This window comes from Mus caroli, chromosome 7 (assembly GCF_900094665.2).
Source record: "Mus caroli chromosome 7, CAROLI_EIJ_v1.1, whole genome shotgun sequence".
Taxonomy (NCBI): Eukaryota; Metazoa; Chordata; class Mammalia; order Rodentia; family Muridae; genus Mus; species Mus caroli.
The window spans coordinates 141,532,498-141,552,532 of NC_034576.1; the positions used below are offsets into that span (position 1 = coordinate 141,532,498).

At 47.3% G+C, this 20,035-nt stretch overlaps 1 protein-coding gene across 3 annotated transcripts in view; it reads left to right on the plus strand.

Annotated features, from left to right (window-relative positions):
• Window positions 1–20,035, plus strand: part of Inpp5a (inositol polyphosphate-5-phosphatase A) — a 186,765-nt gene that overhangs the window by 62,435 nt on the left and 104,295 nt on the right. Inside the window, exon 3 of one of the 3 annotated variants that reach the window (XM_021167525.2) lies at window positions 243–362. The exons of 1 other annotated variant lie outside the window; for it this stretch is intronic. In XM_021167525.2, the coding sequence (XP_021023184.1) occupies window positions 243–362 (120 nt within the window). Of the gene's footprint in view, window positions 1–242; window positions 363–1,705; window positions 1,837–20,035 lie in introns of those variants that run through there. One more of the 3 variants, XM_029479152.1, reaches the window with a different exon arrangement.

Sequence of the window (20,035 nt, forward strand, 5' to 3'; positions counted from 1 at the left end):
CGTGTGTGGAGGCTGTGCTGACTGTGTGTGGAGGCTGTGCTGACCGTGTGTGGAGGCTGTGCGGACTGTGTGTGGAGGCTGTGTTGACCGTGTGTGGAGGCTGTGTTGACCGTGTGTGGAGGCTGTGTTGACCGTGTGTGGAGGCTGTGCTGACTGTGTTCACCGTCTGTTGTCCACTTCCTCTTCTCATTGATTTTGGTCTTTCTTTGTTACTCTGCTTCACTTTGTTCTTTTATACCTAGCTTCTGAAGATGGAAGACAAAATGAACAAAGTGTCAGAATGCAGAATGAAGCATTACACTCAGGATCCTATAGGAATGAAGATGATCCAGGGAATAGCACCGGCACCTTTGTGCCAGCAGGTCTGAAGTTTTATATGAAGTGAGCCAATTCTTGGAAAAACGTAGTGTCAGTGTTTTACTCACGAGGCAGCAAATGAACGCGGCCCTATGGTAAATGAGCTTGGCCCCGTACTCATTAGATTAAAATTTTGCTCATATATTTCCCCCAAGCCCTGTAGGTCCAGATGGTTTCCCTGGTGAGTTGTGTCCAACATTTCAGCAAGCGGCAGTAACAGTTTTACAGGAACTTTCCAAGAAAACTGAGTCACAGCTGATGCTTCCCGACTCAGCCTGTGACAGGAGCACTAATTATCCTGGCTCCTAAAGCAGACAGACATTACATGATAAGAAAAACACATCTCAGTATCCGCCCTGAAGACAAGTACAGCAGTCCTTAAAGGTTCAGTACATCAAATCGATGGGTTGTGACAGCATCTTTTAATCTGAGCCCTTGGCACTGGCCAGAGAAGTCTCTCCCTGCAATGGTCAGTGGTTAATTCAGAGAGCTCTAACTGGTCAGAGGGCCAAGAATATATGTCTGTGAGTGCTCAGCCCAAGGGGGACACCACCAATTCTCACCCCTAGAAAGACTCTAAGAGCTGGGCCCTGGGAGGAGTGCTGGGAGATAGTCTTAAGGGCTGGCATGGTCGTAGTCTCCAGCAATGGCAGCTGTGACTGATTGCACAAGACCAGGTCAATAAGATCCCTCAATACTCCAACAGGAACTAATTAGATTCTGTGGATTAGTAAGCAAAAAGACATGAAACAGGGAGGGGAACATTTTGGGGATGCCCGGAGGCAGTGGGAGGGAGAGTTGAGGAGCAACCAAGATGCATTGCTTACATGAATGAAATTGTCATATAATGAGTAGGAAGTTATTCTATTTAAAAAGATTGAGAAAAGCAAAGCTATGAGTATGAAAAATCTCACACATGCATATCGATCATACAGTTTGCCCTCTATATCTGTGGGGAGTTGGGTTCTGGTACAGCCCACATATACCCAAATCAGTAGATGCTCAGAAATAGGCCAATATTGCATAGAATTTGTGTACGTCTTCCCACACACATTAATATCTAACACAATGTAGATACCGTGTAAATAGTTATACCTGTATTGTTTAGAGAATAACAGCAAGAAAAATGTCTGTATACGCTCAGTCCAGAGGCAGTTTTTCTCCAGGTATTTTCTGTCTGTGGTTGGTTGAATGTGTGTGTGTAGAACCACAGATGTATAGAGTCTAGTGTATATGTAGTGGTTAATGTATAAGGACTTAGGAATTCAAGGTTGGCTTAACATTTGAACATCAATGACTATAATTTGCTATGTTGATTGAAGAAAAAAAACTATATTTGTCTCAACAGATGCAGAAAAAATTCTATAGTGTGTTTGATTAAAAATCTTCAGCAAAGGAGAAAACAGCTGGGTGTGGTGGTATACACCTTTAATCCATGCTCTCGGGAGGCAGAGGCTGATGAATCTCAATGGGTTTGAGGTTAGTCTGATGTATATATTCAGTGAGTTCAGGCCAGCCAAAGCCTACATAGTGAGACCTTGTCTCAAAATAAGTGGCAAATAGAAAACATAGAAAGTATAGAAAACAACTTTCTCAGAACTGTGGAGAGCATGTGCCACCCACCCCAGCCCCAGCCCCCAGGTCACTTGTACCATTATGGTGACAAGCATAATGACTTGTTCCTGAAGGCTGGAGCAGGGCAGTGCTGTTTCTCTTCTCATGGTGTTGAAGGGCCATGCACTGCAGTGCGGCAAGGGCTGAAATCAGAAGAGAAACGAACCCTCTGCCGGCAGGAGACATTGCCGACCCCCTAGGAAATCAGGAAGATCCACAAACTGGCTGCTCTACTGCTCTACTGCTGAGTGTATTTAGTTTTCAACCTCAAGGCTGGTGTGAAAACATGTTTTTATTAGCTACAAACAACTATAAACTTAGCATTACGAAAAGCATTAGCATTCCAAAATGAAATACTTGGGTAAAATCTAATGTCATGTCAATATATGTTGTAGTTAAAATTAATCAGTTTTTACCCTGCCTTTGATGATTCAGTTCCCAGATAAAAGACACAAAACCTTTATATTTATAATAACCTTCAAAGCACTGGAGCTGGGAGATATCTGTCCTCTAAGCTATTAGTATCTCTCTCCCAATCAATAGCCCCAAGTTATGACTTGCTTCACCTGGGCTGCTCCTACTCTGACTCGCCAGCCCTCGTGACTATATTCTCATGATCCACTTGTCCAATGATGTCTTCTCCTCTCTTTTTCACCCTCTGCTCCCTTGTGGTCTCTGCCTCAGACCCTAAGCCTGGGAACTGAAACTCTGCCTATCTCTCTTCTGCCTAGCTACAGGCCGTAGGCATCTTTATTGACCAATCAGGGATAACCTGGGGGGCAAGGTTACACAGCATCACCAGTGTATGCGAAGATCTCCTCATCCCTACAATCAGGAATCAGATGTTGGGGGCCAGTATTTAGTACCAGGATACATAGCAACAGGCAAAACCTCAACAAATATAGATACACTGATAAGCCATGCGGCACTAATGCAAGAATAAAAACCATGAGGAACTTGAGAGATGCTACATTTGTGGATTGAAGATGTGAATTCTGTCAGTGTTAATTCTCCATCATCTCCATCTCCATACTGTAATCTAATGTAGTTGTGATAAAAATCTCAGTAGAAGACAGGTATGTGGTGCATGCCTGTAATCTCTGTACTTGGGGAGCTGAGACAGGAAGATCATGTGAGAACAGCCTGGATTGCACAATGAGACCTTGTCTCAAAAATAATTCTCAGCAGAAGATTTTGTTTTTCTACAAAAATATATGGGCGAGGAAAGAAACTAGAAGGGCTGAACAGTTTGAAGAAAAACAAGATTTGAGGACTCAAAGTTCTGTTTTCAGGAAGTATCATAAAGCTGCAGTAGTCTAAACATGACTTGCTAACAGTGGAGGCACAGATGGGTGATAGCAGAGGTGGAGAAGACCCAGGGGTATGAGCGAGTGAGTGGCGGCAGTGCAGAATTCCCGTTTTTTGAGCGGTGGCCTGGCCAGCGTGCACTGGGACAGCTGCTCAGGCGGGTGCACACGCACCTGTGAAGTCCACACTTTGTACTGTGACTCAACATGAGTCAGAGCTAAATGTCAGTCCTCACTTGCTGCTGCGTACACAAACTGACCCCACACAGGCCCTGGAGCAAATGTGAAACTTAGGCCCATGAAACTTCTAGAAGGAAGATTTTAAGGAAGGTTGCTTTGCAACCTTGTCCCCCAAGTTATCCCTGATTGGTCAATAAAGATGCCATCCTAGGTTAGGTAAAGATTTCTTTTTCTTTTCTTTATTTTTTTCTTTTTGTTTTTTTTTTTTTTTTTGAGACGGGGTTTCTCTGTAGAGTCTTAGCTGCCCTGGAACTCTCTGTAGACAAGGCTAGCCTGGCCTTCTGAGTGCTGGGATTAAAGTTGTGCACCACCATACCTGGCAGGTGAAGATTTCTTACATACAACACTAAAAGTATATTCAAGAAAGAAAACCCCGGGGCTGGTGAGATGCTCAGTGGGTAAGAGCACCCGACTGCTCTTCCAGAGGTCCAGAGTTCAAATCCCAGCAACCACATGGTGGCTCACAACCATCTGTAACGAGATCTGGCGCCCTCTTCTGGAGTGTCTGAGGACATATTATTACATATAATAAATAAATAAATCTTAAAAAAAAAAAAAAGAAAGAAAACCCCAAAGTTAGACTTCATCATAATTAGGAACAATTCTTCATGACAACAGTGTTAAGGAATGAAAAGAAATCACAGGTGGGGAGGGGTGGCTTAGGGATGGATTATTCTCAAAAGCTCATGTACTTTGGTGTGCTTGTCAGCTGATGGGAAGCTATTGAACCTGAGGGCTAATATATGGATCTATTGGGTTTAATTCTTTGATTCACAGTACTATGCCGCTTTTTAAGAAGCAGGGCCTGCGCTGTGTACCTAGCTGACACAGAGCGTGTCTGTGCTGAGGCCTGCTTTATTTCTAAAAAATGCCTCTGAGAGAAGCCAAGCTCAGAACATGCCACATGACTGTCATGTGCTACAGACGAGTGACAGGACTGCAGAGCAGAAATGCCACCTTGCTGGGCTGCGTGGGTTCTTTGAGGGGTCAATGAAGTTGGGGGCCGGGTAGGGGGTGGGTGGGTGGGGAGCAGCGGCAAATTCCAAATAGATAGACTGATGTCAGCTGCATACTTGTGTACTCTGTACTCCTGTCGCAGCTCTTCTGTCCCTCAGCTGCCCTTCTATTGCCAAGATGCCACAGTGCCAAGCATGCCACAGTGCCCAGGATGCAGGCTGCCTTTTTATATTTTGAGGCACTCCTTTTGAAATTCTCTGTGGGTGCTCGGGCTTCCCTGGATTGTCACACTGTTTGCATCTTTACTTTTCTTCCCGTCTCCAGCTTCTGGAGTGTCCTGGTGCCTCTTGGGTCTCTTGACCCCTTGTGTCTCATGTGTGTCATGTCTCACACACCCTTGCTCTGCAAGGTGTTGGCTCTGCAGTCTTGCCTGTGCCTGATGCAACCCTTCATCCTCACTTTTAGTCTTCAGTTGTGGAGTCCGTGTCCCTCCCATCCTTTGTCACCCTCAGGGTACTTCTGTCATCTGAGTTCTAGTACCACAGCCTCGCCACTCCATTCATGTTATCGCCCCCTGTCCTGGTTAGAGGCAGTGGCCTTGTGCTTCTTTCTCTGCCCCCTTTCATTATGGTCTTCACAGAGCAGCCTGGGCAGAAGCTGGGCCTCAGCGCATCCTTGAGGTTCTATAGGAGCTCCCTTCCCTGTGCCCAGTTCCCTGTGCCCTCTTTGTTCCTCCCGTCATTGTGTATGTGGGGATTAAATCTCAAGTTTCACATATGTAAGGTATGCATGATATCACTGAGCTAGAGCCCATTCCTATCTTCCTTTTCTCTTTAAAAGTCCTCCTCTTCCCACTCCTTTTCTTCCTCCTCTTCCCCCCCCCCATCATCATCATCATCATCATCAGAGTTTGAGATGTGTCCTACTAAGTTACCCAGGCAGGCTAGGTGTAGCTAGGCAGACTTTAGGTTCCCCAGTATCTGGGATTATATGCCTGTACCACCAGGCACAGCTTCACCAGTCTTATAAACACACAATATAATGTTGTGTCATTCCATAGAGGCAGGAATCACCCTCAACTTCTGAGTCAGAGCCTGGCCTAGAATGGGAAGCAATACATTTTCACAGTGTACCGCAGCCAGAGGTGAGGAAGCCAGTGCTGTGGTTTTCTATGGAGTACAAGAAGAGCCTTTTGGTGAGGGGCAGTGGGAGGGGGAGAGAAGGAAGGCCCTGGGAACAGTCTTGTCACTGGGGTCTGATGGGGTGCAGGGTCCCATGTGCATGAGTCTAAGAATATGATAAAGCTTCTGATGAAGTTAGGCTCCTTTGCTCTCAGATTCTCTTTGGCTGAGGTTACAAAAGTGCCTTGGCAAGAGCCATACAGGCATGAGGCAAATTTGGTCCCTGGCTTGGAGCAGGGGTCCTAGAGTTGGTGATACCAGTCTTGAGGGTAGTCCAGGAGCCTCTTGGGTCTTCTCGCTGCCAGGGTGACTTGCCGAGGAGTGAGGAGGCTGCTGTATATTAGATCTTGTTGGGCCCAAGTGCTTTAACTTGAAGTGCTTGTAGGAAGGGTTTTGCACATTGACACCTTGTGTGTCTAGAACCAGGGTGTGGTCGTCCTGCCTGCTTCCCAGTGGTAGCCTGAGGTTCTGCCAGTCAGAGTTGCCTATTCCAGAATGCCCATTGCTGGAATCTGTCTTCCTTCCTTTACCTCTCAAGACTTGGAGGCATCACACGTAACTTTATAGGTACTGCTTCCTTCTTCTGTCACTGTATATGTGACATATGATTTGCCTGTTGGTGGCATCTGGATTCCCTCTGACCAGAGCTATCTGGGCATTTGTGTGTCATTCTCTATGGACATCAGTTCTCAGTCTACTCCAGGTGTGTGCCAAAGGATGTTCAGAATGTATCCAGGTGAGGGCACCATGACCTATCAGTAGGAGAATGGCCAGGTGTGGAAGGGCCCTGTGGCAGCACCTACAGGAGAAAGCAGCATACAGACAGGCACATGTGAAGAGAAGCATCTGAGTCTGCCAGACCCAAGAGCTGCTCCTGTTTTGTTGGTCTGTGTTTTAGATCCTTTACGTGGTCATACTTGCCGTGGGACTCAGACACTGTGCTTCTGCCTCCTTGAAGTCCAACCCTCCTTTGTGATGGTGCCAGTGGTGGGACCTATGGGTGGTGAGGCATAGATGAGGTCTTGGATGAGTGCCCGTGTAAACAAGAGATGTAAACAGGGATGGTCTGCACCAACCCCAAATGCACTAGCATCCTGTGCTTCTGTCTTCAGAACTGTGCGTTTAGGTTGCCCCTTCTCCAAGGCAGGGTGGTGAGGTTACTGCCTGTGCTGCAGGTAGCTAATGCTGGCTTTACACCTGTCCTTAGAGTGTCAACATGGGTGCTTTGTGGGGGAAGCGGGGGTCAGCATAATTGAACTGTTGAGTGTCATGCCTACAAAGGATGCAGGCGTCCCCTGTTGGCTGACTAGCCATGTTCACTCTGTCACACTCTGTCAGAAAGATCCTGATCCTTCTCTTTGCTTAATTGTGGAAGGGATGGTTGCATGAATGAAAAAATAAATTACCAAGGCAGGAAGAGAAGTATCTTCCAGCCTGAACAGTGGTGAAAGCAGAAGACGCAGACAGTTTGGGGCGATGGGGCAGAAGGTGACAGAGGAGACCCAAGGGATCTTGGAGAACTTGACCCTTCTTCTGGGGGCAGGCCCAATCCTGATGGTTCACAATGGAAATGCTGCTGAGATAGAAATCATGTTAAAGAGGGCTAGCCGCATGGGAGGTACCCCTGCTAGCATGGGCCCCTTGGGGCACATGTGACCCACCAAGCATGGTCAATCTGATTTGAAGACATTATTGATAGAGATTTAATTCAGTTGCCATCATTGACAAGTATGCTCATGGCACATGGTTCTGCTTAACAGTCCTTTTTTGTTTGGGATATTGCTTTCTTACATAGATTGGTCTTGAACGTTTGAACTCAAGCATTCCCACCTCAGTCTCCTGAATAGCTTGGCCTCCAGGTGCCACCATCTTGCTTGGCTCTAATCAGCAATCATAAACACACCCTTTGTAAAGGGGGCCTAAGTTTGGATGAATACTTTTCTGGAAACTTATCTCTAGCAGAAAGTGCTGAAAGCAGATCTGTCAATCATGCCTTCTGTGAAGGGAGTGATCCTGCATGCCAAGGCTGTGTTTCTAGCTTAAGTGGTCTGCTGGCACAGAGCAGACCCCTATGTACCCATCAGGAAGAGGCTTTGGAATATGGCTACAAAGCTCAATGAAGGCCCAGGAGTCTGACAGAAAGGGTTCCATTCTCGTCGCAGCCCGTCCTTGCTTTGTGACTTCAAGCAAGCTTTTTCATCCATCTCTACCTCCTGTCCTGGGGTGATGGCACCCACCCCATTAGAGTGAGGATTAAAGGAGTTGTCAAAAAGAAGGGAACTACCTGTGAGTCCTCCTGTCTCAGTACTGCTAGGACACAGGTAAGGGACTTCCTGTACCACAGGGCGGGGTGGCCCTGACCTGTCCTTCTTAGCTACACATTTGCTCTGGGGATGCTGAAGGCTGTGGAGTGAACTGTGACTTGGTGCTCTGCATGGAGCAGGCTGTCCTGAGCTCTTGGTAGTTGAAGGGCTCACAGAGAAAAATGTCTGGGTCTGGCTGAGCTAGTGAGTCCCGTGGCCTCTGAAGACTCAGTGTTACTGCTGAAGGACAGACTAGAAATATCAGGTAGGAATGTAATACACTTTCAAGTTTTCCAGGACCAAAGTTTACAAAGTGGAAGGAAACAAATGGAGTGTATTGTTTTTGTTGTTGTTTTTTGAGGCAGGATCTTACTATGTAGCTGCCCTGAAACTGGCTGTGTAGACCAGGCTGGCTTGAACGCACAGAGATCTACCTGACTGTGCCCTATGAATGCGTGAAATTTATTTTAATAATATGTTGAATTAACCCTGTGATTCTAATCTGTTATTATGGTGATCAGTATAGTTGGTAATTAAATATTTTATGTGTTTTGTGCTACCTTGGGAATCAAGTGTGTTTTATGTTATCTGTTCAGGATAGCCCGACACCAGGGAAGGTGGCTGACTGCTGAGTGTCTCAGTTGCCCCTCTCCTTGGAGTCCTTGGAGCTTGCCTTTTCTGCTTTTTACCTGAGAGTTGTCTTGATGAAGCTGTTGCCACAGCAGCATGAGACACACCAGGGATTGGTGTGGTCAGTATGTCTTGGTTTGGGTTTCTGTTGCTATGATGAAACACATGGCAAAAGCAAGTTGTGGAGTAGAGGGGTTATTCAGCTTATACTTGCACATCATAGCCCATCATTGAAGGAAGTCAGGACAGGAGCTCCAACAGGCCAGAGAACTGGAAGGCAGGAGCTGATGCAGAGGCCATGGACAGGTGCTGCTGCTTACATAGACTTGCTCCTCTGGTCTGCTCAGCCTGCTTTCTTGTAAAACCGAGGACCACTAGCCCAGGAGTGGCACCACCAATAATGGACTGGACTCCCCAAATATCATGAATTAAGAAATTGTGCTATAAGCTTGCCTACAGCCTGATCTTATTGAGGTGAGGTTTTTTTTTTTTTTTTTTTTTTCTTTTCTTAATTGAGGTTTCCTCTCAGATGACTTCAGCTTGTGTCAAGTTGACTTAAAACCATCCAGCAGGGTCTCTTTGGGAAGGAGTGTGGTCAGTTTACAGTAGAGTCTTCTCCTAGGGCACAGTCTTCAGCAGATCTCGTCTTCAGATGTTTCGAGACATCTCACTGATCTGTATCAGTGGTCCAGCAGCTTAGCTCCAGGCTAACACAGGTTAGCCTATTGGGCTTTCAAGGGCTGGACTGCTGCTTACTCATATAGTTATTAATCTGTAAAGATACTTGTGAGAAGAGCCTTAGATGAAGTGTTCTCTTAAAAAAAAAATACTGGGTGCTAGTGCTGTCACCTTCATGTGACAGGTCTCATTTCTCTTATGTCTTTGTCCTTCCTTATGTCTCCCATTTCCTAAGTCAGTAATGGCATCCCCAGGCTAGGTCCCCCTGGGTCATAATGCTGAGGGACATGCTACATCATTGTGGGTGCCCCTGGTGTCAAGGTTGTCCTCAGCCCTTCCTCCAACTTCCTCAGAAGTTTGGAGGTTGAGTCACTCTTCATACCCAGGTTTAAAGATAAGGAAGTTGAGGCTTAAATAGGCAGTGAGATATGCCTGCAGCCTCATGACTGAGTATTGTCAGGATCCGAGCCCTGTCACCGCCGTCCCAAAGCCATGCTTGCCAGTGACAAACAAGAACTGGGGGAAGAGGCGAGCAGGCCCTTGTGGAGAGAGGAGCTGCAGGACTGTGGTGTGTGTGGTGTGTGTGGTGGTGGTGGGGAAGGACTGCTGGGCACTCAGAGTCAGGCCAGAGTGTGGGAAGCAGGCCCTGAAGAGGAGGGACACCCTATAGCAGGGTGGAACAGAGGACAGTGGCAGGAGACTCAGTAATGCTGCAGGCCTTCCTCTCCAGCACAGGCTGTGTGTCATTTGTCATGCCAGAGGAAAATGGGTGGAGCAAGACACTTAAAAAAGAAAGTTGGTTGGGCCATGAGAACTGTGCTGGGTGGTTTTGTGTCAACTTGTCACACGCTGGAGTTATCTGAAAGGAGGGAACCTCAACTGAGAAAATGCCTCCATTTGTTACAGCTCATGGAGCTGACAGGGGCTCTGGGAACCTTGGAGGCTCTGGACTGCACAGATGGGGCTCCCCTTTCTACTGTGTGCCTCACAGTAAACACCAGTGAGCTAGAGGTGGCTAGAGTGAAGAAGGACTTTACGAGACTCTGTGTGGCAGGCAGCTTCCTGAGAGAGGTGTCCAATGGCACCACAGCTTTTCTGGCTGTGCTCACAAGGCCATGGCCCTGCCTGAAAGCCAGGGAAACTAGCGGAGGCCTTACAGCTCTGTGCATGCAGTCTTCAGTTTGAAATTTGCTCTGATCTTAGTTAGAGGCACAGGCTTCTTAAATGAAAATGAATCAGTCTGTATGGCTTAGAATTCCTTAAGCATAGGGTCCAAAGACAGGACCTCGTTCCACAGCTTCTGTCTGTCACTCTTCACAGGCTGCAGGCTTCTCCTAAGTCCCCATAGGAACTGCTAAGACTTTTGCCCATAAGGGAAGAACACAGCAAGAGCCACTGGCCTCACCAAAAAACCTTGGGCTGGGCTTTTAAGCCAGCTACATTGCCTGCCCACAGGGTCAGTGAAATGTACAGTGTCCTGTGCAGAGCAGTGCGCCCCTGACTGTCCCCCCCTCCCCCAAGCTGGCCCTCTGTGCTAGGCATGGACTTGAGAGAGGTCATTTGATGAGGCCTGCCACGAGCTGTAGCTAGTGAATCCCAGACTAGAGAACCACAGACCCAAGTATGGGGTGCCTGTTACCCAGCCCATACGATGTGGTAGAGCCCACAGCTGAGCCCACGGGCAGTGGGTGTTTAGAACCTGGCATTGGTAGCAGCCCAGAGAGCTCTTTTGTCCCTAGTGCTTATCCTGATGGCCGGGCTCCTGTAGTACAGCCTGCAGGATGGAATTCCTTTTTAGGTTACCAGTACTCCTCTTTGGAGGAAACCTACCTAACAAGGCCTGGTTGTTGCTATTTTTAACTCTGCTCTTGGCAGTGTACAGGGTCGATGACCACAGGCTCACAGTGTAGGCTTCCTGGGAGCTGAGCTGGCCCTGTACTCAGGCATCTGCTCTGTGTCCCAAACAGAGAAGGGACTTATTGTTGGAAGGCTGTGTTCCAACCTGCATGGGTGTATGTAAACCCCTGTGCTCTTTCTGGCCAAAATGTCTAGTTCACGCTTTTCCAAATATTTTAATACGTTTAATATATTAAATATTAGTTAATGTATTTTTGAGTTTTCCTTGAAGACTACACTCACAGAAATGTCACTAAAACCTCTCTGTAGCAGCTGTGTCATCTTTAAGTCAGAAGTGGCTCCTTGTGTCCTGGAGAAGACCTGTCAGTTCCATTGTCAAGCAAGGGCAGTACTGAATGGAATTCCATGCAGTCCACAGCTACTCCCTGTGGAGGGCTGGAGTTTATTTTCCAGGGTATTTCCCACCAGCGGTGCCATGATGTGACATCTGATAGCAGCTGACTTTACGCTCTATCCTCCAGACATCCTGCTGCCAGGCAACCCGTGAGGTCCACTGGCTTCACCAAGAAAACTGACTGTGCTGTTCTCAAGCCAGCTATGTTGCCTGCTCAGGCTCTTCAAGGGCACAAAGCTCCTTTAGGCAGCCAGTTCAGACCAGCACAGGGGCCAGTTGTTGTCTTGTAGCTGCTATGAGGATATTACATGAGATCTCCAACTTCTCTGGTTTTGAGTGGGACAGCCTGTGCCCATCATGGTGATATCTTGCTTGCCCTTGATGTAGCCTTTGGCACAAATGCTGATTCCAAACAAGTGTCACTTGTCCTCCTGTGCTGGGGACTTGGTTCCTACATTCTCATTAATACCTTACAACATTTATCTAAGGAGAGGAGTCACACTACAGACTCTCAGCTGTGGCTTGAGACCTCTGAAGCCAGTGGCAAAGCAAGAATCATAGTCCTGTGTGGTTGGTTCCTTGATAGCCCTTGCTTTTCCTCTGCTGACCCCACCCTTTGCTAAGTGGGCAGCTACAACTGGCTGGCAAGCTCTCTGGAGCCTACGAAGTGCTCAGGAGCTGTGGGTCAGACATTCGATGCTGCTATTATTAAGAATCAAATTATATGAAGTAAGTGACATAATGAAGTAAGTGACAGTGAGACTGAAGATCATGATAGCCCTGGGCTCATCTCTCCTTAATGACTGTGTGGTGCTGTCTCTGCCTGTGGCCCTGGTTGACCTGCCTGTGCTGTGAGTCTGGAATTGCTGCTACATGGCAGTGAGTTACTGGTATCTCCACCCACAGGGTGTTGCTGTGTATTGGTGTGCTAGAGGCACTGGCCCCAGGGAAATAGGTAGGTGTTGTACATCACCCTTCCCCAGGCTGGTACTGCTTGTACAGTGAGTTGAGCAGCACTCTCACGTGACACTGAGGAGACTCCTGTCCTTAGGCAGTGACTCCTGGCACGCTTTAGAAACCAGCAGCAGCAGTATACTATGAGCCTGCATTGCCAAAATGTAACTTGCTCAGCTTCCTCAGAACCCCTGGTGCTGGCCCTTTCCCCATAGAGTGGCAGTATCCTGTTTCTGTGCCCTGGGACTTTCTGCTTTCTCAGAATAGTGTTTATCTGTGCCTTACGAATGATCGGATGGCCTTACTCCCTTGTAAAAGAAATAAATTTTTAAAAAAATGTAATTCAAAAATTTCTATCAGCTTGTCACTAAAAATTATCCTCTTCTGATGAGCCCCTTTGAACTTCTCACCATACACGGTGACTGGGGCAGCCCTGGATGTGCTCTCACTGGGGCATGCAATCTGGTCCTTGTGCCAGCCTTGCAGACAGGGGGAGCCACATGGTCTGAGCATAGCTCCTCACTGCCATGGGCGCTGACACAGGTTCCAGGTTGTGCTCCACAACAGGACAGCTGTAAGGAACCTGCCTTCTCATCAGCAAAGGGGGGAAGAACAGAGATCCCAGGGGAATCAGAATTTCCAGGTTGTGCTCCACAACAGGACGGCTGTAAGGAACCTGCCTTCTCATCAGCAAAGCGGGGAAGAACAGAGATCCCAGGGGATCAGAATTTCCCACAGTCCAGGCTTGCGCACTGTGGTGCTTCAAGGTAGTTTTAAAGACCGTCCCAGTAGTCCCAGAAGGGACTATCTTGGTGATTCTCAACTTTTTTAATGCTGTGACCCTAATACAGTTCCTCATGTTATGGTGACCCCCCAACCATAAAATTGTTTTTGTTGTTACTTTGTAACTGTAATGTTGCTATGGTTATGAATAGTAAACAACTGCCTTTTCTGATAGTGTTAGGCAGCTCTTGTGAGAGGTTGCCTTGTGGGTATCACTTTTGATACCCAAAGGGGTTGAGACCCATAGTTTGAGAAACGCTGCACTATGGTCACTGGCTGAAGGGGATGTAAGCTTTGGGTCTCTGCCTTTCAATACATTTGCCTGATCAGCTACAAGCCTGTGGAAGTAGAGGACAGAGACATGAACTCCAGGCCAGCCCCCCACCCCAGCTAAGCTTGGAAGATTATTCTTTGATTTATTTTATTTTATGTGCAGGAGTGGTTTTGCCTACGTTCATGTGTACCTCATACCCTCAGAGGCCATAAGAATGTGCCAGATCCCATAGAACTGGAGCTATGGATGGGTGTGAGCTGGAAACCAAAACCAGGTCTTCTGGAAGAGCAGCCAGTGCTCTCAAGTACAAGGCCTCTCTGCAGCTGGCAGACTTGTAATGTTCTCCCCAGCTCCTCCGCTTCCATTGTCTTTAAGCAGAACTGGACTATGGGGTGAGTTATCCACAGATGTTATTATGGTTATCTGCAAAGGAACAAGAAGGACGCCCCTTTGTCATTGCACTTGAAGGACAGCACTGAGTCCTAGTGAACAGCAGCCATGACTCAGGGCCTCATGGTTCCCTACAGGTCATGGTTAGAACTGATTGCTCTGCTAGTAGAAATTCAAATTTTTGTGAGTTTGTTGGGACATTCTTGACAAATGGTTCATCCATCTAGTTGGAATATTTAGTGAGGGGTTCTGACATAGGTCTACACCATGAGTCCCTCAGCATGACTAAGATGTGACTGGGCATTGCAAATAAAAGCTCTGGGGCCTGTCATCCCTTCTGTCCTCTGCTGCCACCATGCAGCTGGCTTGCTTTATGATAAACCAGTATTTGTGGTGTTTGTTTGTTTGTATAAACAGACTCTAGTAATGTGTGTTGTTTTTCTTATGACTTGTTCTGTGTTCAGAGGACGGCTTCTGTGACTTTCATATTGTAAGATTTATTGAGATTTGGTTTATGGCCAGAAGAAGGCTTCTGCTGGAGAACACATCTAACAAGAGCTCACATCCTATAGACAGTGAGCATGTCATAGAATTTGTGATGTCATAGGTTTTGGCTTGCAGTTATGCTATCCTGTGTCTTGGTTGTGTTTGTATTCATGAGAGTATGTGCTTGTGTGAGTGTGTGTACACATGTGTACCATGACTGTGAGTCTGCACATGAGTGTGTGTACACGTGTGTGCCATGACTGTGAGTCTGCACATGAGTATATATGTTGCTTCTTCAGTGACTGTGGCTCTGTTTCTCTTTTTCTGTTATTTTTGCCCAGAGTGCTTTGTGTTGTTGCCCCTTCCCTTAGGTCATTTTTCTGACTTCCTCTCTGATGGTTTTGAGTTTCATCTTCTGAGGCCTTTTCTGGCATCAGTACTGACTCTGTCCCCATGAAGTGGCTCGCTCTTTGTATAACTGCTTCAAACCTGTGCCTTCCTAATGTGGGGCCTTGGTTGGCAGCACACCTGAGGCCTCTCTACACTTACCACCTTCCACCGGCTGTCCAGGCTGACTCCAGGGCCAGCTGGTGAGCTGTCTTAGTGGGTTTGGTTCTGGGGAGGATCTCAGAGAACTGTTTCCTTTTACACAGTCACATCATTCAGAGCAGGTCCAGACTTGCCATTGTGAGCATCAGTGGGCTGGGTTGGGTCTGCCCTTCATGCTTGCTTGCTGCGTGCATACTCTGCTTTTTGTTCTTTGTTTCTCATTCCTACTTTGTTTTGGGTTTTGTGTTCTGTTCTGATTTATGTTTTAGATGTTTGTCTTTTTACTGGCATTTTGAGTGGTTGCCCTAGTTTTGTGATACACAGTCATGTGTCAATTAACAGCAGGGACTCATTCTGAGAAGCATGTCATGAGATACTTTTGCTAGGCACGCATCCAGAGTATACTCATATACTTTGGTGGCCAAGGCAGGCATTCAGGGTAGCCCTTGGATGTAGTAAGGGGGTATGATGATTAGAGATGGAGGAGGCTGCCGCTGCTGCACTGTAGGCAGACTGTTTTAGAGAAGTCCTTTTTTAGGAAGGAGTTGTAGAACACTCTATCTCTGAAGATACAGCACACTGAATATATAAACCAGGAACAGTCATCTGTGCAATAGTGGCTGTGTGCTGGCATTACCACAGACACAAACACCATGCCATCATGAGGTGGTAGGGTTTCCAGTTCCATTACTGGAGACCACTGTCCCATATATGGCTTGTCATTGGTGACAACATCAGATTGGGTACTTGATGGTAGAGGTAGAAATGCTCCCCTATCTGTGTGGAAACCTTGAGCTTGTAAAGAGTTATATGTAGTATATAGTTGTATCTGTGGGTGCTGAAGAACCTAACAGGCACTATCAGTGATTGAACCTGGGATCTGCACCCTTGTTAGCCAAATTTGTTTTAGGAAGTGGGGCATAGCCTGTAGCTGGTTTTATGTTCTCCCTGAAAGCTCAGCTGTTACACACACACAAGTGGCTAGCAAGGCCTAAACAGATAGTCCCTACCTGGATCACCTAGATGTCTTAGAGCACTGTTGGGACAGACATGCTCCATTTCCTCATGAGAAGCTGGCTTAGCAGTACCCTCAGTGGATATAGTACTTTATCCCCTTGAGATGGTTCTGAAGGTGTTTCTATGGTTTCCTTCCTTTGCTTTTGCAGAGTCCAGTCCCAGGCTGGGCCTTTGCTGTTACTGTTTGTAGGGCTTTTGCTCCAGAGGCCTTGGAGATGTTTTCAAGTTTGTTTCGGGTGCTCTAGGGGGCCTGTTTCTGGGCAAATTCAATCTTGTTTCCTGTGATGGTGGCCAGTGCTGCTCTGCTCTGTCCTGCTTCAGCTCTGTATCCTCCTCCCAGCCGGTTGGCTGTCACTCCCTCCTCCTGCTTCCTTCCTGCCTGCCGGGACTTCTCACTTACACGGTGCTGAGGTTCCTTGCTTGCTCTTTCCTGGTGCCCATTGTGATTTGTTCTTCCTGCCATCACTCTATTCCGTGAGCACTGTGGTCCTCGTCGCCTGTTTGGCTCTTCATTTCTTCTCTGTGGTCACAGTGAGCATAGCTCACTCTGCTGCATGGTTATCCTGTAGAGGCTTCTCTGTATGCAGGACTTTTAACCCTCAGCAGCATGCCAGGGACTCCTGGAACTTGCTGTTCCCAGCTGTGGTGGTAGCTTGCGAGATTCCTGGTGTGCTGGCGCCCTCTCCTGTCAGTGGCTGAGTCAGGTACCCTGGCTGGTTGTGGCTTATTCCCTGATCGCTTCTTCTTGAACTTCATGGTTCTTGACTTCTCAGACTCCTTTTTGGACATCTCCTCCCTTGTGCTTTACCCCCTCTGACCCAGAGTGGCTTCTCTATGTTTTATTTTCTTCTCAAGAACCCTGTCACAGATGGTTCTCTTGTGTGCCGACCTACTCTAAGTTGTAGACCCCTGAGATCTCCCTAGAGCCCATGCACTGATGTTCTGGAATCTGCCCCAGAATCTTGGGGACTCCATTTCCTGACCTAACTTTTTGCCTCTCCAGAAGCCCTGGTCCAGGGTGTGTTAGCAGTGCCACTATACCATCTTCAGTCACACTGCGGCTGACATGTGGGTTGTTTTGCTTATGTATAAATACACATATCACGGTTTCTGTGTTTTGTGTGTGTTTGTGTGTGTGTGTGTGTGTGTGTGTAGCTTGTGTTTAATATATATAATATATGTATATATGAAATTTGGGAAAACTTGTGGATTGAGTTACCTTAGAAGCTATGCATCTAAAACAGCAGGAAGCGATCTTTCTGTTTACCCAGACCTTTCCTCCATTCCAAGAATCCTAGTGGCCCCTTGCACACAACTGTCCCTGGTGCTGCTTAGGGCAGAGCAGCTCTGTGGAAGGGATTTTTCTGAATTTTCTTCTTCTTTGAAAATGTACTTATTTTGCCTTCTTCCCTGATGGATGTGGCCTGTATTCTTGTCACATGAGAATCTGTTCCCTGAACGACATCAGAGGAACTGGAGCATCTTCGCTGGGTCTGTGTTCCATTACTTTGTTCTCGTGAACTTTTCTAGTCTTTGGGTCTCATAGGTCTGGTGATATTTGGCTTTCTCTGGCTTAGCTTGCCAGGAATCCATTGACTTTCTAGAGACTGTACATCTCAGCAAACTAAGACAGTGTTTAGTTGTCGTTGTTTAAAATGACTTTTTCTGCTCTGCTCTTCCCCTCTTCCTTCATATTCCAGTTACAACACTATGCCACGTGATGTGTTAATCATCTATGCTTCCACCCAAGGGGAACTCACGCATCACATGGTGGGTAGGTGTCATGCAACTAAAAAATTCCTCCAACCTAAGAAAGCTGTAGCTGAAGAAGCAAGAGAAGAGGTCCTATAGACGAGGGAGGGGGCCGGGGACAAGCATCATGAAGGCTGAGCAAAAGTGGATTTCAGCTTACATAGAGTTTGAAAATACCAGAGCCCCTAGAAGAGCTTTCTTAACAATGGATGTGTGGTGTTGGCCTGCAGAAGAATCTGTTGTGAAGGTAAGCATGTTGCTTGTTCTTAAAACAAACATGCTCCATAAAGAGAAAGAGCATGCTAGCAGCAAAGCACCCAGATATCAGTCTGTGAGGAGAACAGGCACACCTACAAAACACTCCAGATATCAGTCCATGGCGAGAATGGGTCAATGGAAGAGCACCAGGATATAGTTCTGAATGAGATTCCTGTTTGAGTGCTAGTTAGACAGGTCCTAGGTTTGTGTTCCCATGAGAGAAGCATGCCCTGTTACTAGAGTGGCTCAGCTGGCACCAGTGTGTGGAACCCACAAGGAATGGCTACCCAGCGCATGCCCCTGGTGCTGCTGCTGTGGCCCAGTGGGATCCCAGCCTTGTCCTCTGAGGTGACCACTCCTTGTATCCCAGTCACACAGACTGTTGTGATCTCAGGAGACAACAGTGCCCATTGCTTCCTTGATTATGGCAGATGTGTTGTGATCATCATTGTGAGTTCCATATCCCCAAGTCCAACACAGATTGAGGCCCAAGTCAAATGTGTCCAGGTATGAATGAAGCAAAGGAGTCCTGCCAAGTGGCAGTGACCCACAGCCCTTCCTCACACCAGCTCATGGCTACTTCCTACCACGTGTTGGGGAAGCCTCATCTTTAGTGGATAGAAGCAGCTTAGGCAGGACAAAAACTGTCCCCAAGACACACAGTGGTAGTCATGAGGTGATCTCCAAGCCACTAACCCAGTGTGGGCACCGACGCCAGTGGTGAGGAGTAAACTCCAGGGCAAGATGGAGTCACTGATGTGCGGGGACTTAGGCAAAGCTCTTGGTGATGTTGTTGGTTACAGTGTGCCACTCACTTGGTTCATGTTCCTAAAGCGGCAAGTGAGTCCCAAGCCTGTGCCACACAGCCCACAGCTGGCAGATGGGAGACTTGTGAAGGTCCAGTGAGGTTAGGAGGTGAGGTACGTCCTGGACAGTCTGGTCAGGTCAGGACTCGTCTGACAGTCCCTACACACCTTCTCAGCACTGTGCTGTTCCTTTAAAGTCTTCACTACTACTGTAGGAGATACGCACAAACATACTTTACTTTTTAAAAATTTAGTGTAACTGACAACATGAAGCACCCTTTGACCCCTGCCAGCCGGCCAGCTACCCTTCTAGAGTTGTCCTTGTTACCCTTGTGAGGCTTCAGGTTCTCTGTTCAGGTTCAGGACCCTGCGACTTCCGAGGGTGTTTGGGTTTTGCTTTTCTGAGGCAGTCAGGGCAGGGCTAAGGCCCTCTCTGGGTGCATCTGATGAGCTCTCTGCTATGCCTGCACTTTTAGATACACAAAGTGTGCTCCTGCCCTGCGTGCCTGTGGGATGGATGTGATCAGTGCTCCCTCTGGTGCTGGTGCTGGCCATAACTTTGGTTGAGTCTCAGCCAGGCTTTTTCCTGCTATGGTCCTGAGGCTGTGCTGACACCTGCTGTGGATGGTTTTCATCCTGTTTGCTGGCTTTCAATGCATAGCTGTCTGTCAGATGCCACTCTTTTCAACCAGGGACCTTCAGCGGAGCAGACTGGCCTGCTGGGTAGATGTGGCCCTTCATAGTACCAGCCGCTCATTGTGTTCCTTCTCCTGGGCCTTTCCCCCTGAGCCTAGGTCTCTTCTAAATGATGTCTACTTTAAACAGTTATCTTATGACTACAGCATGGTCTGATCTACCTGTTCTCTGCCCTGGTGAGGTCATATCTCCTTCTGGAGTTTCTGGCCAAGTCTGACTTGTGAGAAGTGCCTATAGTGTCTAGAGAGGGGTCAGTATGCCTGGTACCTGCCCTGCCTGACAGTTATGCTAGTATTTTCTTGCTAGCCTGGAGTTTCTTCCTTCACTGCCCATAGCTGTTGATCTTAGATTCTTTTCTTTTGAAGATATGTAGGATCGTAATTGACCCTTGAGTTCTAGTCATTCAAATATTGACCTTTGTGCTATGAAAGGCTATTTGCTTAAACAATAAAAACTCACTTAGAAAGGGAAAGTGCTACTTGGAATTTAGATGAAGACTACCAGATTTGAAGACCAGATTTGAAGAATGATTATGTAACTCGGTTCCTAAAA